This window comes from Homarus americanus, unplaced genomic scaffold (genome assembly GCF_018991925.1).
Source record: "Homarus americanus isolate GMGI-L3 unplaced genomic scaffold, GMGI_Hamer_2.0 scaffold6415, whole genome shotgun sequence".
In the NCBI taxonomy this organism is placed as follows: domain Eukaryota; kingdom Metazoa; phylum Arthropoda; class Malacostraca; order Decapoda; family Nephropidae; genus Homarus; species Homarus americanus.
In genome coordinates, this window is record NW_024725186.1 from 8,984 (window position 1) to 35,000 (window position 26,017).

Below are 26,017 nucleotides of genomic sequence, written 5' to 3' on the forward strand. Positions count from 1 at the left end.
GGCATGGTGGGTGGGGCATGGTGGGTGAGTGCAGAGTGTGGTGGGTGATGGGGCATGGTGGGTGTCTGGGGTATGGTGGGTGACCTGGGCAGTGGGTGATGTTGGGGTGGTGGGTGACACAGGATATGGGTGATGGGGCATGGTGGGTGACACAGGAGTGTAGTGGGTGACACAGAGGTATGGTGGGTGACACAGGGGATGGTGGGTGATAGAGGCATGGTGGGTGACACAGGTGTGGTGGGTGACACAGAGGTATAGTGGGTGACCTGGAGGTATGGTGGGTGACACAGGGCATGGTGGGTGATGGGGGTATGGTGGGTGATCTGGAGGCATGGTGGGTGACAGGCATGGTGGGTGTCTGGAGATGGTGGGTGACCTGGAGGTATGGTGGGTGACACAGGTGTGGGTGACACAGGGCATGGTGGGTGATGCAGGGGCATGGTGGGTGATCTGAGGGGCATGGTGGGTGATCGGAGGTATGGTGGGTGATACAGGGGCATGGTGGGAACCGGGCATGGTGGGTGATCAGGGCATGGTGGGTGACCTGGGGGTATGGTGGGTGACACAGAGGTATAGTGGGTGACACAGAGGGCATGGTGGGTGATACAGACTCATGGTGGGTGACACAGAGGGTATGTGTGGTGAGCACAGGCATGGTGGGTGTCTAGGCATGGTGGGTGATGCAGAGTTATAGTGGGTGACACAGAGCATGGTGGGTGTCTGGGGTATGGTGGGTGATCAGGGCATGGTGGGTGATGCAGGTGTGGTGGGTGATGGAGGTATGGTGGGTGAGCCTGGAGGGTATGGTGGGTGATGGGGGCATGGTGGGCACAGGTGTAGTGGGACACAGTGGGGTGACCAGGGGCATGGTGGGTGACACAGGGTATGGTGGGTGACACAGGCATGGTGGGTGTCCTGGGCATGGTGGGTGATGGAGTATGGTGGGTGACACAGGGCATGGTGGGTGATCTGGGGCATGGTGGGTGATGGGAGGCATGGTGGGTGATGCAGAGGTATGGTGGGTGACACAGAGGCATGGTGGGTGATGCAGAGGCATGGTGGGTGATACAGGGCATGGTGGTGATCTGGAGGGTATGGTGGGTGACCAGGGGGCATGGTGGGTGATGGAGGCATGGTGGGTGGCCACAGGGCATGGTGGGTGACACTGGGGCATGGTGGGTGACACAGGAGGTATGGTGGGTGGCCTGGGGCATGGTGGTGAAGTGGGGTGCACAGGAGGGTGTGGTGGGTGATGGGAGGCATGGTGGGTGTCTGCAGTGGGTGACACAGGTGTAGTGGGTGGCTGGAGGTATGGTGGGTGGGCACATGGTGGGTGAGCCTGGAGTTGTGGGTGACACAGGGGCATGGTGGGTGATACAGGAGGGCATGGTGGGTGACACAGGGTATGGTGGGTGACACAGAGGTGTTGGCACAGGGTTAGTGGGTGACACAGGGGCATTGGGTGATACAGGGGCATGGTGGGTGACACAGAGGGATGTGGGTGACACAGGTATAGTGGGTGATGCAGGAGGGTATGGTGGGTGACTGATGGGTGATGTGGGGCATGGTGGGTGAGTGCAGGTTCATGGTGGGTGACACAGACGTATCGTGGGTGACCTGGAGGTGTGGTGGGTGACACAGAGGGTATGTGGGTGACCTGGAGATTATAGTGGGTGACAGGGCATGGTGGGTGATGCAGGGCATGGTGGTGTGTGGGGTATGGTGGGTGACACAAATTTAATCGTGGGTGAGCACAGGGTATAGTAGGTTGACACAGGTGGGGTATGTGACTGGGGTATGTTGACACAGGGTATGGTGGGTGTCCTGGGGGCATGGTGGGTGACTGGGGTATGGTGGGTGACTGGAGGTGTATGGGTGACACGAGGTATGGTGGGTGATACAGAGGCATGGTGGGTGACACAGGTGATATGGGTGTACAGGGGCATGGTGAGGGTGACACAGAGGCATGGTGGGTGATGGGATGTGGTGGGTGATGGAGTGATACAGAGGTGTAGTGGGTGGAACAGAGGCATGGTGGGTGATCTGGAGGGCATGGTGGGTGACACAGGATATGGTGGGTGATGGAGGCATGGTGGGTGACACAGGAGGTATGGTGGGTGACACAGGGTATAGTAGGTGACCGAGGGTATGGTGGGTGACACAGGATGGTGGGGTGATACAGGGGGCATGGTGGGTGATGGGGCATGGTAGGTGATACAGAGGTATGGTAGGTGATACAGAGGCATGGTAGGTGATACAGAGGTATGGTAGGTGACACAGAGGCATGGTAGGTTACACAGAGGTATGGTAGGTGACACAGTGGCATGGTAGGTGATACAGAGGCATGGTAGGTGACACAGAGGTATGGTAGGTCACACAGTGGCATGATAGGTGATACATAGGCATGGTAGGTGACACAGAGGTATAGTAGGTGATACAGTACAGGTGGCCAGATATGCCCAGATTATCCCAGATAATTTTATATGTTGGTATTTCCCAGGTTATACTATAATACATTACAAGACCATATCCATGCTGAGTTATATGAAATTCCGAGTTATCAAATGCTGAGTTATCGAGGGTTTACTGTATATGGGTGTATGGGCATAACCCAGCTTATTTGGACTGTTTGTGGAAAATTAGACATTAGTCTGGTTGTTGAAAACTGTTTTCACTGACATGACTGTTTTGTAAAGTGTTTACCAATAGTATAAATAGCAGAAGTGCTTCTCCATGTGTACTGGGTAGGAGTGTGTCACCAACCAGGGCTGCCCAATCATACTCCCCCGTGGTGAGCAAAAAATCCCTATGACGAGTTAGATTAAAAATTCATGAGTCTGTCAGGCGAGTGATAATTTTGTGTCCTGCAAAAGTGAAGGAGACTTCTTAAGAAGATGCTACGATTTTGAAAGGTTTTTTATTGAACAGTTCTGCCTTGTGCATGAGAAGGCATGTATATTGATTAATACTCATCAGATGATGAAAGAGGTGCCATCTGCTCTCGTTGGTAAGGCAGGTGGGATGCTGTCGGAGGAAACGAGCTCCGTGACACTCACCCTGCATTGGGTGCCTGGGGATATTGGGGACTGCTGTGCATCTGGGAGACTTCTTTGGCCCCATTGGCTGATCCATTGTGATGACTGCCTGGTCTTAATGACTGTTTAACACCTCCTGGTTGAGTGCCCCAGTTTCTGAGATCTTTATAATAAGCACCTCTCCCAGTGCCCGGCGGGGATGGGTCTTTGGTGCTGGGGAGGAGTGGGTAGCGTGGGAAGGGATTTCCTCTCCTCCGTGAAGGAAGCCGGCCGTCTACACAAGCTTTAAGTTTTATCTATGAACGTTTAATGTTTTTTTATGAAAGTTCTGTTATTTATTACTAATGTTTTATACTTTACATTATTTAATTTTAGTCTTTTAAATTTTAATTTTAATTCAACAGGGATGTAATTCCCACAATCAGTTTAAAAGGGATATTATTCATTTTCTATTTACAACTTAAACATTACGTGGTTCTTCTCACACAGTAATTTATCATTAATGTTAACTGTACAGACTTAATATTACTGTAGAGACACGAGACAGTGATTTGGAAGGGGAAGCCACCGCAACACAAAACGTTTGTTGTAAACCACTAAAAGTTGACCTCAGTGAATGTAGGTAGCAAGGCACTGGTGATGCATATGAATGCTGGACTGAGACTGAGGCATGTGCCATGTGACACCCACACACACACGAACACACAAACCGTCCAGACTGATGGACAATTTTCCTGACTTTTTCAGTACTGTATTTCTGATAAATAGAGGGGCAGTCTGGAGCACCTTGGAGAGTGTGAGAAAAGCGAATTCCCTTATATACAATAGTCCGATTTATTGAGGCTCTACTTAATCCGTTCACCTATGAGAAAGGTTGTGTGTTAAACAACTTCCTATATGGAGGTAAATATAATCATGAGACAAGGAATGAAGGTTAATTCCTTTTTTGTTATTTCATTGTCAGCTTAATGTTTTATATGTTGATCCTAATATCATTATGTATACAGTATTAATATATAGTTTATAATCACAGGAAGTATGCAAGGGGAGAACATCCAGAGTGCCCGAGCGACTCTTCTCTTGTTCCTCAAGAGTTTACCCGCAGGATGTTTGTTCAACATCGTCAGCTTTGGCAGTACTTTCACCTTGCTCTTCCCTCAGTAAGTAAGATGACTAAAACATTTGGTGCCACATGGCCTGGGAGATTGTCTTTAACTTATTACATGGTGGTAACACATTTTTTATCACACAAATGGTGTGAAAATTATGACGTTGAACTAATAGTTTTGAACCAAATGAAAATAAACAATTTATATCACACCTTCAGCTTTAAGCCATATCCACTAATTCAGTTATTCACACCAACCCCACTGTCATTTATTATTAGATATACAGCGCAGTACAATACAGTACAGTACAGTACGGTACAGTACAGTACATTACAATACAGTACAGCACAGTACAGTATAGCACAGTACAGTACAGTACAGTACAGCACAGCACAGCACAGTACAGCACAGTACAGTACAGCACAGTACAGTACAGTACAGCACAGTACGGTACAGTACAGCACAGCACAGCACAGTACAGCACAGTACAGCACAGCACAGTACAGTACAGTACTGCACAGTACAGTACAGTATAGTACAGCACAGCACAGTACAGTACAGCACAGCACAGCACAATACAGCATTACAGGATATAGGCAAGCACTGGTTTGGTAATAGAGTTGTGGATATGTGGAATAGGCTACCGAGTGCTATAGTAGGATCGGGGACGCTGGGAGCTTCAAGACGAAGTTGGATAGGCACATGGAAGTGCTGGGATGTGAAAGGGATCTGCCCTGTATGGGCCAGTCGGCCTCCTGCAGTATCCCACTTTCTTATGTTCTTATGTCTACAGTACAATATTAGTACAGCATAGCAGTACAGCACAGTACAGTACAGTACAGCACAGTACACAGTACACAGCAGTACAGTACAGCACAGTACAGTACAGCACAGTACAGCACAGTACAGTACAGCACAGTACAGCACAGTACAGTACAGTACAGTACAGCACAGCACAGTACAGTACAGTACAGCACAGCACAGTACAGCACAGTACAGTACAGCAAAGTACAGTACAGTATAGTACAGTACAGCACAGTACAGTACAGTACAGTACAGTACAGTACAGTACAGTACAGTACAGTACAGTACACTTAGATATTGTAAAAAATGTTCATCAGTTGGTGTGTGTGTGTGTGTGTACAGCATTTGGAAGACAGGTGAGACGCCTTAAAGGCCTCCATGTTGCAGTAAATGATTCAGAACTGAGGTAAGTGCTGGTGTATTCTTAAAGCCTTTACAAATATTGTCAACCTCCTACATCTGTTGTGGTCAACAAGTTGCTGGTCAATAACACATAGTTGTTCCACCAACCACAGATGACTAGTTCACGTCTCTTTCGCTGGTGATATCACCCACTATCATGTCCAGACCAACACAACTGCAGCCATAGATCTCTCATTGTGCTCAATAAACTCTCTACTGGACTTTGAGTGGCGAGTAACAGACAACCTCAGAGGAAGTGACCACTACCCTATTCTACTTTCCTCCCCGGAAGTCCTTCTGACACCACGAGTTCCCTGTTGGGGGTTAGACAAGGAGGAATGGGACTTGTTGAAGGAACTAGTGAAGGTAGACGAGAGTACTGAAGAATTTCCCTCTGTAGATGAAGCAGTTGAATACTTAGCCAGCCTCCTCCAATGGGTTGCTCACTGCTCCATTCCTCGGACCTCTGGTCGTGTAGCTCGTCGACCTGTTCCTTGGTGGTTGGAGGAGTGCTGACAGGCAGTTGTTGAGCAGCACAGAGCTTATGGTCGCTATCGGGGTCATAAGACAGAATTTTATCCTGTGGAATGCAAACGGGCCAGAGCCCAAGCTTTTGGAGTCTTAAAGATTGCCCGTCACCAGTCTTTTTCTTCTTATCGCTCCTCTCTAACTGAAACGAGTGCAGAAAATAGCAGGCAAGTTTTCATCTAAACCTCCCCCAGTTCTCAGGGCTAATGATGGCAGCTCAGTTGCCACCCCTCAAGAAGTTGCAGAGGTTTTTGCCACAGCGTGTTGCAGGCGTGTCTTCTTGGCAGCTTGATCCTCGGAGTTTAAGCGGCTGTGTAGAGCAGAGCAGTCACGGGCCCTGGTTTTTGGAGTGGGACGTGGCGAGACATACAACATCAAGTTCTCATTGATAGAAATGTGAACCGCCCTCTCACTCACGGGAGATACATCACCAGGGCCTGATGATATCCCATTTTCAATGGTTCGCCAACATCTAGTCTGTGTTTTTTTCCCACCTAGAGAAAGCATATGACACAGCTTGGAGATTTGGCATCCTCAAGTAGCTTCACAATTTTGGTTTGCAGATAAATTTACCATCAATAATAGGATAGTTTTTGGGATGTCGCACTTTTAGGGTCCATGTAGCCACAAAAATTTCAGCAACACATATTCAAGAGGACAGGGTTCCTCAGGGCACTGTAATAAATGGAGTAGCAGCATTGGTTCCAGGTGGTGTATCAATCTCATTATATTTAGACGACTTGGCCATTTGGTATGCAGCTTCCCGCCTGTCAGTGGCTGAACGTTGCATGCAACTTGCACTAGACAAGGTTTCACGTTGGACCAAAGAGTATTGTTTCAGGTTTTCTCCCTTGAAAAACGTTGTCATGCAGTTCTGCCACCTTGGAGGTGTTCACCCAGATCCCAATATACTGTACAGCTTTATGATCCTCATGTGCGGTGAGTCAGACACCCGCTTCGTGGGGATTATCTCTTACAACCGGCTTACAGGGCAGCCACATATTAGTTACCTCAAAGAGTCTTGCCAGCGTGCTATCATGTTATTGAGAGTCTTGAGGCACAAGTCGTGGGGTGCTGACCCAGGAACTCTGCTGCACCTTTTCCACATGCTAGTTAGACCCCAACTGGATTGTGGGTGTGAGGTGTACTCCTGAGGCTAGACTCAACACTGAGCTCTATTCATGCCTTGGACCGGTGCCTTCAGGTCTTTGTCAATCCCAAGTCTGCTAGTTGATACTGATGAGCCACCCCTTGATCTTGGATGATAGTATCTCCAGGTCCAGTGTTGGTTTCTCCACCACCACCTTCCACAGTCTGTAACCAACACTTGTGTAGTTGACGAGTCTATGTCCCCACACTACACTCAGCACCCAAGCCTCCCACAAACCTTTTGGCTTCAGGGTAAGGAGGTTGTGAGTATTCATTACCTTCCTCCTGTTCAGATATGCCCCATGTGGTGCCCTAGTGCCGCTCTGTGGATTCTCTCTCAAGTTCAAGTGTGTCAGTATTTTAACAAAATGAAGGACTTACTCCCTCCCGGTGTGGTTCATTCTCTTTCCTTAGAGCATGTCTCCTCTCACACAGGGACTATCCCTATTTACACTGACGGCTCTAAGTCAGATGCAGGGCTGGGTTTTGGGGTGTCTTTTTCCGATTTCTGTTGGGACGGTACAGTAGTCTCCCCACTGTGGCATCTATTTTTACTGCTGGACTTTCGGTTATTTTACTTGCCTTCAAGAATATTTTTACCACAACCTCATCGCAATTTCAGAATTTTGGCAATTCTCGTAGTGCTCTCCAGGCCTAAGCTAGTGTCTCATCGCCACATCCCTTAGTTATAGATATTTTACAGTGGCTGTTTCTCATCCAACCTCGGGCCAAGAAAGTCAGTTTTTGCTGGGTTCTGGCCCATGTGAGGGCGAAGGGGAATGAGTGTGCAGCTGCCGTGGCAAAAGCAGCTGCTTCTCGCCCTGTGCCACATCATTCCACTCTACCTGCCGTTTGATATGAAGCCAGTAATAAGAGCTGCCATCACCTAGAGTTGGCAATGCAGGTGGGATGCTGTCGGAGCAAACAAGCTCCATGACATCCACCCTGCATTAGGTGCCTGGGGATATTGGGGGACTGTCACCCTGCCAGAAGACTGCTTTAGCCCGCCTCCGTATTGGCCACACACGGCTGACTCTTGTTTTTTTAATGTAGAGGTGCGCCCCCTCCCCATTGTGATGACTGTCTGGTCCCATTGGCTGCTCAACACCTGGTGGAGTGCCCCAGTCTCAGAGATCTTCATCGTAAGCACCTCTCCCAGTGCTGGGAGGAGGAGGAGGGTCTTACTGTCTCTCTTTGGTGCTGGGGGCGAGTGGGTGGCTTGGGATGGGACGCCCTCTTCTTCGTGGAGGAAGCCGGCCTTCTACACAACCTTTGAGTTTTATCTATTAACGTTTAATGTTTTTTTACAAAAGTTCTGTTATTTATTACCTATGTTTTTACCTTGCGTAATTTTATTTTAGTCTTTTAAGCCTTAATTTTAATTCGTTGACATATGACCTAAGCTGTGTAGTATTGTTTACAGTTTCATTTGGTGTTACAGTAGTTGTCTTGTGTCGCTGTAGTATTGTTTACAGTTTCATTTGGTGTTACAGTAGTTGTCTTGTGTCGCTGTAGTATTGTTTACAGTTTCATTTGGTGTTACAGTAGTTGTCTTGTGTCGCTGTAGTATTGTTTACAGTTTCATTTGGTGTTACAGTAGTTGTCTTGTGTCGCTGTAGTATTGTTTACAGTTTCATTTGGTGTTACAGTAGTTGTCTTGTATCGCTGTAGTATTGTTTACAGTTTCATTTGGTGTTACAGTAGTTGTCTTGTGTCGCTGTAGTATTGTTTACAGTTTCATTTGGTGTTACCTTCATTTCCTCATTGTTTGATTTTTCTCTTTAACAAATCCCAACTTTTTTTTTCTCAATAATATTTTTTGAACATTATGATATAGTTTTTGAATTTTCAGAGGAAGTCGTGAGTACAATGAAACCACTTTAGCAGAGGCTTGTGCACTCCAGGAAAATATGAATGCTAATATGGGAGGCACTGAGATTCTTCAACCCTTCAAGAGTATTTACTCTCAGCCCCCAAAGACCGGATATTCAAGACAAGTAAGTATGAAAAGGATACATTTATATGTGGCCATAATACACAGTGTTTACTCTCAGCCCCCAAAGACCGGATATTCAAGACAAGTAAGTATGAAAAGGATACATTTATATGTGGCCATAATATACAGTGTTTACTCTCAGCCCCCAAAGTCTTGATGTTTAGAAAATTAGAATAAGAAATGTTTGTACCTCCTGTAAAACCCTGAAGGACCATAGGATTATACATGTGTCCACCACCATACTGTGTGGAGGTTATACATGTGTCCACCACCATACTGTGTGGAGGTTATACATGTGTCCACCACCATACTGTGTGGAGGTTATACATGTGTCCACCACCATACTGTGTGGAGGTTATACATGTGTCCACCACCATACTGTGTGGAGGTTATACATGTGTCCACCACCATACTGTGTGGAGGGTATTATACATGTGTCCACCACCATACTGTGTGGAGGTTATACACGTGTCCACCACCATACTGTGTGAGGGTGTTATACATGTCCACCACCATACTGTGTGGAGGGTGTTATACATGTGTCCACCACCATACTGTGTGGAGGTTATACATGTGTCCACCACCATACTGTGTGGAGGTTATACATGTGTCCACCACCATACTGTGTGGAGGTTATACATGTGTCCACCACCATACTGTATGGAGGTTATACATGTGTCCACCACCATACTGTGTGGAGGTTATACATGTGTCCACCACCATACTGTGGGAGGTTATACATGTGTCCACCACCATACTGTGTGGAGGTTATACATGTGTCCACCACCATACTGTGTGGAGGTTATACATGTGTCCACCACCATACTGTGTGGGGAGGTTATACATGTGTCCACCACCATACTGTGTGGAGGTTATACATGTGTCCACCACCATAGGAGGTTACATGTGTCCACCACCATACTGTGGGAGGTTATACATGTGTCCACCACCATACTGTGTGGAGGTTTATACATGTGTCCACCACCATACTGTGTGGAGGTTATACATGTGTCCACCACCATACTGTGTGGAGGTTATACATGTGTCCACCACCATACTGTGTGGAGGTTATACATGTGTCCACCACCATACTGTGTGGAGGTTATACATGTGTCACCACCATACTGTGTGGAGGTTATACATGTGTCCACCACCATACTTGTGTGGAGGTTATACATGTGTCCACCACCATACTGTGTGGAGGTTATACATGGTCCACCACACTGTGTGGAGGTTATGTCCACCACCATACTGTGGGAGGTTACATGTGTCCACCACCATACTGTGTGGAGGTTACATGTGTCCACCACCATACTGTGTGGAGGTTATACATGTGTCCACCACCATACTGTGTGGAGGTTATACATGTGTCCACCACCATACTGTGTGAGGTTATACATGTGTCCACCACCATACTGTGTGGAGGTTATACATGTGTCCACCACCATACTGTGTGGAGGTTATACATGTGTCCACCACCATACTGTGTGGAGGTTAACATGTCCACCATACTGTGTGGAGGTTATACATGTGCACCACCATACTGTGGAGGTTATACATGTGTCCACCACCATACTGTGTGGAGGTTATACATGTGTCCACCAATACTGTGTGGAGGTTACATGTGTCACCCACATATGGTGGAGCATGTGTCCACCACCATACTGTGTGGAGGTTATATGTGTCCACCACCATACTGTGTGGAGTATATATGTCCACCACCACTGTGTGGAGGTTATACATGTGTCCACCACCATACTGTGTGGAGTTATACATGTGTCCACCACCATACTGTGTGGAGGTTATACATGTGTCCACCACCATACTGTGTGAGGTGTTATACATGTGTCCACCACCATACTGTGTGGGTGTTATACATGTGTCCACCACCATACTGTGTGGAGGTTATACATGTGTCCACCACCATACTGTGTGGAGGTGTTATACATGTGTCCACCACCATACTGTGTGGGTATACATGTGTCCACCACCATACTGTGTGAGGTTATACATGTGTCCACCACCATACTGTGTGGAGGTTATACATGTGTCCACCACCATACTGTGTGGAGGTGTTATACATGTCCACCACCATACTGTGTGGAGGTTATACATGTGTCCACCACCATGCTGTGTGAGGTTATACATGTTCCACCACCATACTGTGAGGTTATACATGTGTCCACCACCATACTGTGTGGAGGTGTTATATGATGTCCACCACCATACTGTGTGGAGGTTATACATGTGTCCACCACCATACTGTGTGGAGGTTATACATGTGTTCACCACCATACTGTGTGGGAGGTTATTCATGTGTCCACCACCATACTGTGGGAGGGTGTTATATGTGTTCACCACCATACTGTGGAGGTGTTATACATGTGTCCCACCATATGTGTGGAGGTGTTATATGTGTCCACCACCATACTATGTGGAGGTTCATGTTACCACCACACTGTGGAGGGTGTTATACATGTGTCCACCACCATACTGTGGAGGTTACATGTGTCCACCACCATACTGTTGGAGGTTATACATGTGACCACCAACCCACTGTGTGGAGGTTATACATGTGTCCACCACCATACTGAGTGGAAGTTATGCATGTGTCCACCACCACTGTGGGAGGTTATACATGTGTCCACCACCATACTGTCTGAGGTTATACATGTGACCACCACCATACTGTGTGGAGGTTATACATGTGTCCACCACCATTGAGTGAAGTTATGCATGTGTCCACCACCATACTGTGTGGGAGGTTATACATATATCCACCACCATACTGAGTGGAGGTTATATGTGTCCACCAATACTGTGTGGAGGCATGTGTCCACCACCATACTGAGTGAAGGTTATACATGTGTCCACCACCATACTGTGTGAGGTTATACATGTGTCAACCACCATACTGTGTGGAGGTTATACATTTATCCACCACCATACTGAGTGGAGGTTATACATGTGTCCACCACCATACTTGTGGAGGTGTTGTAAATGTGTCCACCACCATACTGTGTGGAGTTCATGTGTCCACCACCATACTATGTGGAGGGTGATACATGTGTTCACCACCATACTGTGGAGGGTATACATGTGTCCACCACCATACTGTGTGTGGAGGTGTTATACATGTGTCCACCACCATACTATGTGGAGGGTGTTATACATGTGTCCAACACCACACTGTGTGAGGGTGTTATACATGTGTCCACCACCATATCTGTGTGGAGGGTGTTAGACAAGTGTCCACCACCATACTGTGAGGGTGTTATACATGTCCACCACCATACTGTCTGGAGGTTATACATGTGACCACCACCATACTGTGAGGTTATGTGTCCACCACCATACTGGAGGGTGAGTGTCCACCACCACTGTGTGGAGGTTATACATATATCCACCACCATACTGAGTGGAGGTTATACATGTGTCCACCACTACTGTGTGGTATGACATGTGTCCACCACCATACTGAGTGAAGGTTATACTTGTGCACCACCATACTGTGTGGAGGTTATACATGTGTCCACCACCATACTGTGGAGGTTATACATTTATCCACCACCATACTGGAGGAGGTTATACATGTGTCCACCACCATACTGTGTGAGTGTTGTAAATGTGTCCACCACCTGCTACTGTGTGGAGGTTATTCATGTGTCCACCACCATACTATGTGGAGGGTGTTATATGTTCACCACATACTGTGTGGAGTGGTGTTATATGTGTCCACCACCACACGGTGTGAGGGTGTTATACATGTGTCACCACCATACTATGTGGAGGGTGTATACATGGTCCACCACCACACTGTGTGTGTGATGCATCACACCATACTGTGTGGGAGGGTGTTAGACAAGTGTCCACCACCATACTATGTGGAGGTGTTATACAAGTGTCCACCACCATACTGTGTGGAGGTTTATATGTGTTCACCACCATACGGTGTGGGAGGTTATACATGTGTCCACTACCTACTGTGCGGAGGTTGATCATGTGTCCACCACCATACTGTGGAGGGTGTATTCCACCACCATACTGTGTGGAGGGTGTTGTCCACCACCATACTGTGTGGAGGGTGTTGTCCACCACCATACTGTGGAGGTTATTCATGTGTCCACCACCATACTGTGTGGAGGGTGTTATATGTGTCCACCACCATACTGTGGAGGGTGTTATACATGTGTCCACCCCATACTGTGTGAGGGTGTTATGTGTCCATCACCATACTGTGTGGAGGGTGTTATACAAGTGTCCACCACCATACTGTGTGGAGGGTGTTATACATGTCCACCACCATACTGTGTGGAGGCGTGTCCACCACCATACTGTGTGGAGGGTGTTATACTTGTGTCCACCACCATACTGTGTGAGGAGTGTTATACATGTGTCCACCACCATACTGTGTGGAGGATACATGTATCCACCACCATACTGTGTGGAGGGTGTTATACAAGTGTCCACCACCTTACTGTGTGAGTGTTATATGTGTCACCACCATACTGTGAGTGGTGTTATATGTGTCCACCACCATACTGTGTGGAGAGTGTTATACATGTGTCCACCACACCATACTATGTGGAGGGTGTTGTACATGTGTTCACCACCATACTGTGGGGAGGGTGTGTTATAGTGTCCACCACCATACTGTGTGGAGGGTGTTATACATGTGTCCACCACCACACTGTGTGGAGGGTGTTATACAAGTGTCCACCACCATACTGTGGAGGGTGTTATATATGTGTCCACCACCTCATACTGTGTGGAGGGTGTTATAAAGTGTCCACCACCACTGTGTGAAGGGTGTTATACATGTGTCCATCACCATACTGTGTGGAGGGTGTTATACAAGTGTCCACCACCATACTGTGTGGAGGTGTTATACATGTGTCCACCACCATACTGTGTGGAGGGTGTTATACATGTGTCCACCACCATACTGTGTGTGTGTTATATATGTCCACCACCACTGTGTGTGAGGGTGTTATACAAGTGTCCACCACCATACTGTGTGGAGAGTGTTATACATGTGTCCACCACCATACTGTGTGGAGGTGTTATACAAGTGTCCACCACCATACTGTGGAGGGTGTTATACATGTCCACCACCATACTGTGTGGAGGTGTTATACATATGTCCACCACCATACTGTGTGGAGTGTGTTATACAAGTGTCCACCACCATACTGTGTGGAGTGTGTTGTACATGTGTCCACCACCATACTGTGTGGAGGTTATACATGTGTCCACCACCATACCGTGTGGAGGTTATACATGTGTCCTCCACCATACTGTGTGGAGGGTGTTATACAAGTGCCCACCACCATACAGTGTGGAGGGTGTTATACATGTGTTCACCACCACACTGTGCGGAGGGTACTATACTGTACATGTGTCCACCACCACACTGTGCGGAGGGTGTCACATGTGTCCACCACCATACTGTGTGGAGGGTGTTATACATGTGTTCACCACCACACTGTGCGGAGGGTAGTATACTGTACATGTGTCCACCACCACACTGTGCGGAGGGTGTCATACATGTGTCCACCACCATACTGTGTGGAGGGTGTTATACATGTGTCCACCACCATACTGTGTGGAGGGTGTCATACATGTGTCCACCACCACACTGTGTGGAGGGTGTTGTCCACCACCACACTGTGTGGAGGGTGTTGTCCACCACCACACTGTGTGGAGGGTGTTGTCCACCACCACACTGTGTTATACATGACTGCCCTTATTACTTTTAACAGTTATGACTCAGTGTTTTGTGTTACAAGAGTCTGCTGACACAAGTAGAACTAAAGCTCTTTATTAAGGAAGGTACTGTAATAGTCTTATAGTATCTTACCTTATACTGTACTGTACATGTTGAGAAATATGTTAGGTTACCTTATACTGTACTGTACATGTTGAGAAATATGTTAGGTTACCTTATACTGTACTGTACATGCTGAGAAATATGTTAGGTTACATTGTACTGTACTGTACATGTTGAGAAATATGTTAGGTTACCTTATACTGTACTGTACATGTTGAGAAATATGTTAGGTTACCTTATACTGTACTGTACATGTTGAGAAATATGTTAGGTTACCTTATACTGTACTGTACATGTTGAGAAATATGTTAGGTTACCTTATACTGTACTGTACATGAAATATGTTAGGTTACCTTATACTGTACTGTACATGTTGAGAAATATGTTAGGTTACATATACTGTACTGTACATGTTGAGAAATATGTTAGGTTACCTTATACTGTACTGTACATGTTGAGAAATATGTTAGGTGTTTTATTATAACTGTGTTTTATTCAACTTCAGGTTCTCTTGATCTCTGATGGGAGTGTGTGGAATGTGGCACAGGTGACTCAGCTGGTGGGACGTCACGCTCATGAAACTAGAGTGTTTGCTGTGGGTATTGGTCATGGGGCTTCTACTGCCCTCATACACGGTGTGGCCAGAGCTGGTGGGGACGATCTGAGATGGTCATCCAGCAGGATAAACTTCAGCACAAAGTAAGAGATTGTGTCCACTGATGACACTCTCTCAGTCACCTCAGTGTCCACACCTCTGTCCTCACCCTCACCTCAATGGTCCACACCTCTGTCCTCACCCTCACCTCAATGGTCCACACCTCTGTCTTCACCCTCTCAATGGTCCACCTGTCCTCACCCCTCACCTCAATGGTCACACCTGTGTCCTCACCCTCACCTCAATGGTCCACACCTGTGTCCTCACCCTCACCTCAATGGTCCCACACCTCTGTCCTCACCCCTCACCTCAATGGTCCCACCTCTGTCCTCACCTCACCTCAATGGTCCCACACCTCTGTCTCACCCTCACCTCAATGGTCCCACACCTCTGTCCTCACCCCTCACCTCAATGGTCCCACCTCTGTCCTCACCCTCACCTCAATGGTCCACACCTCTGTCCTCACCCTCACCTCAATGGTCCACACCTCTGTCCTCCTCCCTCACCTCAATGGTCCACACCTCTGTCCTCACCCCTCCTCAATGGTCCACACCTCTGTCCTCACCCTCACCTCAATGGTCCACACCTCTGTCTCACCCTCACCTCAATGGTCCCCACCTCTGTCCTCACCCTCACCTCAATGGTCCACCTCTTCCTCACCCCTCACCTCAATGGTCCCACACCTCTGTCCTCACCCCTCACCTCAATGGTCCACGTGTCTGTCCTCACCCTCACCTCAATGGTCCACCTCTGTCCTCACCCTCACCTCAATGGTCCACCTCTGTCCTCTCCCTCACCTCAATGGTCCATGTGTCTGTCTCACCCTCACCTCCCAGTCCCTGTCCTCACCCCCCCCTCAATGGTCCCACCTGTGTCCTCACCCCTCACCTCAATGGTCCCACCTCTGTCCTCACCCCTCCCCTCAATGGTCCCTCTGTCTCACCCTCACCTCAATGGTCCACACCTCTGTCCCTCACCCCTCACCTCAATGGTCCACACACACCTATTCCTCACCCCTCACCTCAATGGTCCACACCTCTGTCCTCACCCTCACCTCAATGGTCCACACCTCTGTCCTCCCCCTCACCTCAATGGTCCACCTCTGTCCTCACCCTCACCTCAATGGTCCACACCTCTGTCCTCACCTCACCTCAATGGTCCACACCTCTGTCTCACCTCACCTCAATGGTCCACACTCTGTCCCTCACCCCTCACCCCACGGTCCACACCTCTGTCCTCACCCCCACCTCAATGGTCCACACCCCTGTCCTCACCTCACCAATGGTCCACACCTGTCCTCACCTCACCCTCAATGGTCCACGTTCTGTCCCCACCCCACCCCATGGTCCACACCTGTCCCCACCCCACCCCCAATGGTCCACACCTCTGTCCTCACCCTCACCCTCAATGGTCCACATGTCTGTCCTCACCCTCACCCCAATGGTCCACACCTCTGTCCTCACCTCACCTCAATGGTCCACACCTCTGTCCTCACCTCACCTCAATGGTCCACACTCTGTCCTCACCTCACCTCAATGGTCCACACCTCTGTCCCCACTCACCCCAATGGTCCACACCTCTGTCCTCACCCTCCTCACCCCCAATGGTCCGACCTTGTCCTCACCCTCACCCCAATGGTCCACGCCCTGTCCCTCACCCCACCCCAATGGTCCACACCTCTGTCCCACTCCCACCCTCAATGGTCCACACTCTGTCCTCACCTCCTCACCCCAATGGTCCACACTTGTCCTCACCCCACCTCAATGGTCCACACCTCTGTCCTCACCTCACCTCAATGGTCCACACCTCTGTCCTCACCTCACCTCAATGGTCCACACCTCTGTCCTCACCTCACCTCAATGGTCCACACTCTGTCCTCACCTCACCTCAATGGTCCACACCTCTGTCCTCACCCTCACCCCACTGGGTCCACACCTCTGTCCCTCACCTCACCAATGGTCCACACCTCTGTCCTCACCCCACCCCAATGGTCCACACTCTGTCCTCACCCTCACCTCAATGGTCCACGTTCCTGTCCTCACCTCACCCCAATGGTCCACACTCTGTCCTCACCCCTCACCTCAATGGTCCACACCTCTGTCCCTCACCCCACCCCAATGGTACACCTTCCCCCACCCCACTGGTCACACCTTTCCCTCCCCTACCTCAATGGTCCACACTCTGTCCTCACCCCACCTCAATGGTCCACACCTGTGCTCACCTCTCACCTCAATGGTCCACACCTCTGTCCTCACCTCACCCCACGGTCCATGTGTCTGTCCCCACCTCACCCTCAATGGTCCACACCTCTGTCCCCTCCCTCACCTCAATGGTCCACACCTCTGTCCCCACCCCCACCTCAATGGTCCACACCCCTGTCCCCACCCCAATGGTCCACACTCTGTCCCTCACCTCACCCCTATGGTCCATGTGTCTGTCCTCACCCCACCTCAATGGTCCATTGTCTGTCCTCACCCCCACCTCAATGGTCCCACCTCTGTCCCCACCTCACCCTCAATGGTCCACACCTGTCCTCACCTCACCTCAATGGTCCACACTCTGTCCTCACTCCCTCACCTCAATGGTCCACACTCTGTCCTCACCTCACCTCAATGGTCCACACTCTGTCCTCACCCCACCTAATGGTCCACACTCTGTCCCACCTCACCCCAATGGTCCACACTCTGTCCTCACCCTCACCCTCAATGGTCCACACCTCTGTCCTCACCTCACCTCAATGGTCCACACTCTGTCCTCACCCCCACCCTCTACCACACCTCTGTCCTCACCCTCACCTCAATGTTCCACGTCTGTCCTCACTCTACTTCAATGGTCCACACCTCTGTCCCACCACCCCAATGGTCCACACTCTGTCCTCACCTCACCTCAATGGTCCACACCTCTGTCCTCACCCCCACCCCAATGGTCCACACCTCTGTCCTCACCCCTCACCTCCAATGGTCCACACTCTGTCCTCACCCCCACCTCAATGGTCCACACCTCTGTCCTCACCCTCACCCTCAATGGTCCACACCTCTGTCCTCACCCTCACCTCAATGGTCCACACCTCTGTCCCTCACCCCTCACCCCAATGGTCCACACTCTGTCCTCACCCCACCTCAATGGTCCACACCTCTGTCCTCACCCTCACCCTCAATGGTCCACACCTCTGTCCTCACCTCACCCCAATGGTCCACACCTCTGTCCTCACCCCTCACCCTCAATGGTCCACACCTCTGTCCTCACCCCACCTCAATGGTCCACACTCTGTCCTCACCTCACCTCAATGGTCCACACCTCTGTCCCTCACCCTCACCTCAATGGTCCACACCTCTGTCCTCACCTCACCTCAATGGTCCACACCTCTGTCCCCCTCACCTCCCCAATGGTCCACACCTGTCCCCACACCCCTCACCCCACTGGTCCACACCTCTGTCCTCACCCCCTCACCCCAATGGTCCACACCCTGTCCTCACCCCACCCCTCAATGGTCCACACCTCTGTCCCCACCCCTCACCTCAATGGTCCACACCTCTGTCCCCACCCCCTCACCCTCAATGGTCCACACCTGTCCCTCACCTCACACCTCAATGGTCCACACCTCTGTCCTCACCTCACCCTCAATGGTCCCACACTCTGTCCTCACCTCACCCTCAATGGTCCACACTCTGTCCTCACCCCCACCCCAATGGTCCCACACTCTGTCCCCACCCTCACCTCAATGGTCCACACCTCTGTCCTCTCCCTCACCTCAATGGTCCACCTCTGTCCTCACCCTCTGGTCTGTCCTCACCTCACCTCAATGGTCCACACCTCTGTCCCTCACCCCTCACCCCAATGGTCCACACTCTGTCCTCACCCCTCACCTCAATGGTCCACACCTCTGTCCCTCACCCTCACCTCAATGGTCCACACCTCTGTCCTCACCCCCACCTCACGGCCACACTCTGTCCTCACCTCACCCAATGTTCCACACCTCTGTCCCCACCCCCACCTCAATGGTCCACACCTCTGTCCTCACCTCACCTCACAATGGTCCACACTCTGTCCTCACCCCTCACCTCAGTGGTCCACACCTCTGTCCTCACCCCACCTCAATGGTCCACACCTGTCCTCACCTCACCTCAATGGTCCACACCTCTGTCCCCCCTCACCTCACATGGTCCACACCTCTGTCCTCACCCCCCACCTCAATGGTCCACACCCCGTCCTCACCTCACCTCAATGGTCCACACCTCTGTCCTCACCCTCACCTCAATGGTCCACACCTCTGTCCCTCACCCCTCACCCCATGGTCCACACCCTCTGTCCTCACCCTCACCCCAATGGTCCACACCTCTGTCCTCACCCCCACCTCATGGTCCACACTCTGTCCTCACCTCACCTCAATGGTCCACATTCTGTCCTCACCCTCACCTCCAATGGTCCACACCTCTGTCCTCACCTCACCTCAATGGTCCACACCTCTGTCCTTCCTCACCCGGTCCATTGTCTGTCCCTCACCTCAATGGTCTCTACTCTGTCCCACCCTCACCCCCAATGGTCCACACCTCTGTCCCTCACCTCACCCTCAATGGTCCCACCCTCTGTCTCACCCCCACCCCCAATGGTCCACACTCTGTCCTCACTCCTCACCTCAATGGTCCACACCTGTCCCCACACCTCAATGGTCCACACCTGTCCTCACCCCTCACCAATGGTCCCATTCTGTCCCCACCTCACCCAATTGTCCACACCTCTGTCCTCACCCTCACCTCAAGGTCCACACCTCTGTCCTCACCCCTCACCTCAATGGTCCACACCTCTGTCCTCACCTCACCTCAATGGTCCCACCTCTGTCCTCACCTCACCTCATGGTCCACACCTCTGTCCTCACCCCTCACCTCAATGGTCCACACCTCTGTCCCCACCCTCACCTCAATGGTCCCACACCTCTGTCCTCACCCTCACCTCAATGGTCCACCCTCTGTCCCCACCCTCACCCCATCCCCTCTGTCCTCACCCTCACCCCAATGGTCCACACTCTGTCCTCACCCCACCTCAATGGTCCCACACACCTCTGTCCTCACCCTCACCTCAATGGTCCACACCTCTGTCCCCACCTCACCTCAATGGTCCGCTCTCTGTCCCTCCCACCCCCATGGTCCACACCTCTGTCCTCACCTCACCTCCAATGGTCCACACTCTGTCCCCCACCTCACCTCAATGGTCCACCTCTGTCTCCCCCCTCACCTCAGTCCCCTTCCCACCCAATGGTCCCACACACCTCTGTCCCTCACCCTCACCCTCATGGTCCCACCTCTGTGCTCACCCTCACCCCCAATGGTCCACACCTGTCCCTCACCCCTCACCTCAATGGTCCACACTCTGTCCCTCACCTCACCTCAATGGTCCCACCTCTGTCCTCACCTCACCTCAATGGTCCACACTCTGTCCCCACCTCACCTCTAATGGTCCACACCTCTGTCCTCACCCTCACCTCAATGGTCCACACCTCTGTCCTCACCCCTCACCTCAATGGTCCACGTCTGTCTCACCTCACCTCATATGTCCAATGTGTCTGTCCTCACTCCCTCACCTCATTCTCTTGTCCTCTCACCTCACCTCAATGGTCCACACCTCTGTCCTCACCTCACCTCAATGGTCCACACTCTGTCCTCACCCCCACCTCAATGGTCCACACCTCTGTCCTCACCCCTCACCTCAATGGTCACACCTCTGTCCTCACCCTCACCTTGTCACCTCTGTCCCCTCCTCATGGTCCCCTCTGTCCTCCCCTCACCTCAATGGTCACACCTCTGTCCTCACCCTCACCTCATGTCCCACCTCTGTCCTCACCCCTCACCTCAGTAGTCCCTCTGTCTCCTCCCTCAGTGGTCCCACCTCTGTCCTCACCCCTCACCTCAATGGTCACACCTCTGTCCTCCTCCCCTCACCTCAATGGTCACACCTCTGTCCTCACCCCTCACCTCAATGGTCCCACACCTCTGTCCTCACCCTCCTCAATGGTCACACCTCTGTCCTCACCCTCACCTCAATGGTCACACCTCTGTCCTCCCCCCCCTCACCTCAATGGTCCCACCTCTGTCCTCACCCCTCACCTCCAATGGTCCACACCTGTCTCACCTACTCAATGGTCCCACCTCTGTCCTCACCCTCACCTCAATGGTCACACCTCTGTCCTCACCCTCACCTCAATGGTACACCTCTGTCCTCACCCCTCACCTCAATGGTCCCCACCTCTGTCCTCACCCCTCTGCCCACACCTCTGTCTCACCCCTCACCTCATAGTCCCCTCTGTCCTCACCCTCCTCAATGGTCCCACCTCTGTCCTCACCCTCACCTCAGTCCCCACACCTCTGTCCTCACCCTCTCCTCAATGGTCCCACCTCTGTCCTCACCCTCCCCTCAATGGTCCCACACCTCTGTCTCCTCCCCAAGTGGTCACACCTCTGTCCTCACCCTCACCTCATGGTCCCACACCTCTGTCCTCACCCCTCACCTCAATGGTCCACCTCTGTCCTCCCTCACCTCAGATATGTGTCCCTCTGTCCCCTCCCTCACCTCCCATGGTCCCCACCTCTGTCTCCACCTCACCTCAATGGTCCCACCTCTGTCCTCCCCTCACCTTTGGTCCCACACCTCTGTCCTCCCCCTCACCTCAATGGTCCACCTCTGTCCTCACCTCACCTCATGGTCCACCTCTGTCCTCACCCCTCACCTCAATGGTCCACCTCTGTCCTCACCCTCACCTCAATGAGTCCACACCTCTGTCCTCACCCCTCACCTCAGTAGTCCCACCTCTGTCCTCACCACCCCCTCTAGTAGTCCCCCTCTGTCTCCACCCCTCACCTCAATGTCCCCCACCTCTGTCCTCCTCCCTCAATGAGGTCCCACTTCTGTCCTCCTCACCTCAATGGTCACACCTCTGTCCTCACCCTCACCTCAATGGTCCCCACCTCTGTCCTCCCTCACCTCAGGTCACCTCTGTCCTCACCCTCACCTCATGGTCACACTGTCCTCACCTCAATGGTACCTCTGTCCTCACCCTCACCTCAATGGTCCCCTCTGTCCTCACCCCTCACCTCAATGGTCACACCTCTGTCCTCCCACTCCCCATGGTCACCTCTGTCTCACCCTCACCTCAATGGTCCCTCTGTCCTCACCCTCACCTCAATGGTCACTCTGTCCTCACCCTCACCTCAGCCCACACCTCTGTCCTCACCTCACCTGTCCCACCTCTCACCCCTCCCTCATGGTCCCACGTGTCTGTCCTCACCCTCACCTCAGTAGTCCACTCTGTCCTCCTCACCTCAATGGTCTGTCTGTCCTCCTCACCTCAATGGTCACCTCTGTCCTCACCCCTCACCTCAATGGTCCCCTCTGTCTCACCCTCACCTCAATGGTCCCACACCTCTGTCCTCACCCCTCTCACCTCCATGTCTCTCCCCTCTGCCCTCCCTCACCTTTGTTTCCTCCAATGGTCCCACACCTCTGTCCTCACCCCTCTCACCTCAATGGTCACCTCTGTCCTCCACCTCGTCACCTCTGTCTCCCCTCACCTCATGGTCCCTCTGTCTCACCCCTCACTCTCAGCCCTGCCCTCACCTCCATTCCTGTCTGTCTCACCTCACCTCCATGGTCACACACTCTGTCTCACCCCTCACCTCAATGGTCCCTCCTCTGTCTTCCCCTCACCTCCAGTGGTCCACCTCTGTCCTCACCCTCACCTCCCACTCTGTCTCACCTCACCTCAATGGGTCCCACCTCTGTCCTCACCCCTCACCTCAATGGTCCATTGTCTGTCCTCACCCCTCACCTCAATGGTCCACACCCTCTGTCCTCACCCCTCACCTCCATGTTCCACACCTCTGTCCTCCTCCCACCCCCTCACCTCCAATAGTCCGTGTCTGTCTCACCCCTCACCTCAATGGTCCCACGTGTCTGTCCTCACCCTCACCTCAATGTGCCACACCTCTGTCCTCACCCCTCCCTCAATGGTCCACACCTCTGTCCTCACCCTCACCTCAATGGTCCACCTCTGTCCTCACCCCTCACCTCAATGGTCCCTCTGTCCTCACCCCTCACCTCAATGGTCACACCTCTGTCCTCACCCCTCACCTCAATGGTCACACACTCTGTCCTCACCCTCACCTCATTCAGTCCACACCTCTGTCCTCACCCCTCACCTCAATGGTCCCCCTCTGTCTCACCCCTCACCTCAATGGTCCCCACCTCTGTCCTCACCCTCACCTCAATGTTACATTTCTGTCCCTCACCCTCCCTCAGTACACTTCTCCTCACCTCCAATGGTCCCACACCTCTGTCCTCACCCCTCACCTCAATGGTCCACACACCTCTGTCCTCACCCTCCCCACCCCTCAATGGTCACACCTCTGTCTCCTCAGCCCTCTGCCAGGTCCCACCTCTGTCTACCTCAATGGTCCACGTGTCTGTCCTCACCTCACCTCATGGTCCCCTGTCCTCCCCCCTCACCTCAATGGTCCCCCTCTGTCCTCTCCCTCCTCTGGTCCTGTCTTACCTCAGTCCTCACCTCTGTCCCCTCACCTCTGTCCTCCACCCCTCACCTAATGGTCCCACTCCTCACACCTCTGTCCTCCCCTCACCAATGGTCACACCTCTGTCCTCACCCTCACCTCAGTGGTCACGTGTCTGTCCTCCCCCTCACCTCAATGGTCCCACCTGTCCTCACCCCTCACCTCAATGGTCCATTGTTCCCCCTCACCTCTGTCCCACCCTTACCTCAATGGTCCCCTCTGTCCCTCACCTCCTCTGTCCTCCTACCTCCCATCCACCATTCTCTGGTAGACTTGTTAAAAGCGCTCCTCTTGACACCTCAGTAGAATACAGTAGTACTGTACTGAAGACTGACAGTTGGCCCCAACTTGGTGAGCTTGTTGTAATTATCTGTGGTGTCACCTTCCCTAGTGAGGACAGAACAACTCTCTAACTTTTAACCTGCACCATCATTAGTCTTGTGGGACCTTTTGAATTTAATTATTTTTTAAACAATGTGATGGACTATCAGAGGTGTGCCTGCTACTACTGTAAGTTAGTTTCTTCTTTATTTTATATATATAATCTTGTTTCATCTTTTTACAAGAATTTTATTCTGTAAATAATATTGATAAATATATTCTCTGTAAATAAGCAATATTTTAATACAATATCACTTTTCTTTTATCTTTCATTTTGTTTTCTCTCCATAAATATTTCTTACCTTATAAATATTTATTTTCTCACATCAACTACACAGTTTAAGTCAGTACTGTACACAATTACAGGTAAACCTCTATTTGTGTTGGGGTTAGGTTCCTGATAACCCAATTGTTGTTCAAATATAAATCAGGTCAGCTTTACAACATTGGTTCAACGGGATAGGTTCCTGGCCAGTCAGACACTCACATGTATCACTGGAAAATAATCCTGATGCTTCTATCACTACAACATAATTAAGCAACACTCACCATCATTAAAAACATGCGGTCAATGTCATATCCTTCAAATGGGACTCTTGAAGGAGGAGTGGAGACGTCACTCTGTCTCCCACACAGCCTCTGGAATCTATTGCTGGTTCACAATGTCAAGCTCTACCTCCAGAGACACGGTTTTCCTGGGTGCCTTGGCCTCCCCAGACATTTTCAAAATTACACTGCTCATCTCATAGTCACAAAAACACGATAATAATGACGGGGACTTAATTCTTTTATGGAAAAAAGTGGTAAGAAATGTTGCAATTTTAATGTAATTTTAATTCTGCAATTTACAGTGACTAGTTCATTGTGCACCCCATACTCATCCTGGCTTATGCTTCAAAGAGATTACAGATAGGGTTTACAAAGTCAGTATAACTTCCCCCATGGTCAGGATATTATGGCTTTGAAATGTTAGAGCATTTCAAATAAATTCTTTGTTTAGTCCTGTATATATGGTAACTTACTCACCAACTGCCTGAGTGCAGGTGTGAGGCAGTATGTCTGGCACACACTTTGTTATTCACATTGTTAAAGTATTCAAGTACATTGTGTGTTGGTTGCCAAGGCTGATGCTTCTTAGACAAAAATATACCATCTTAATATGTCAGCTATCTTGCCATTAGAGATAAATTGTTGTGCCATTTCACACACAGTGTGCTTGGACCTGTCCCTAGAAGGTTCTATCTTCACAAGAGATGTAGTGTTCAAATGTGTGGCTTTATTTCTGACCACACACTTTACATTTACTTTTGTTTACATCTGCTTGAAGGGTATACTGCCAGAATTACTTATATCCTAACCTTAGTCTAGCAGTTACAACATCTTGGAATCTAGTGATCTTGTTACTTGCTCCAAATACAGTTCATAATACATCTCATCATGGTAAACAATAGATTAACTCGTGCCTGTTTGCATTTATCTACTTTTGTCAAATTCATCAATAAGTTCTTTCCTAATTACAGTTTTAAGGGTTTCTTTTGACAGACCCATATTGTATGACAACAATGTCTTG

The 26,017-nt window shown here is 50.4% G+C and overlaps 1 protein-coding gene across 1 annotated transcript in view; it reads left to right on the top strand.

Moving 5' to 3' along the window:
* Positions 1-4,071: 4,071 nt before the first annotated feature.
* Positions 4,072-26,017, top strand: part of LOC121864765 (von Willebrand factor A domain-containing protein 5A-like) — a 36,763-nt gene continuing 14,817 nt past the window's right edge. The window contains exons 1-3 of the mRNA XM_042363931.1: positions 4,072-4,195; positions 8,880-9,024; positions 15,359-15,552. Coding sequence (XP_042219865.1) covers positions 4,074-4,195; positions 8,880-9,024; positions 15,359-15,552 — 461 coding nt within the window. The 5' untranslated portion in view covers positions 4,072-4,073. The remainder of the gene's footprint in view (positions 4,196-8,879; positions 9,025-15,358; positions 15,553-26,017) is intronic.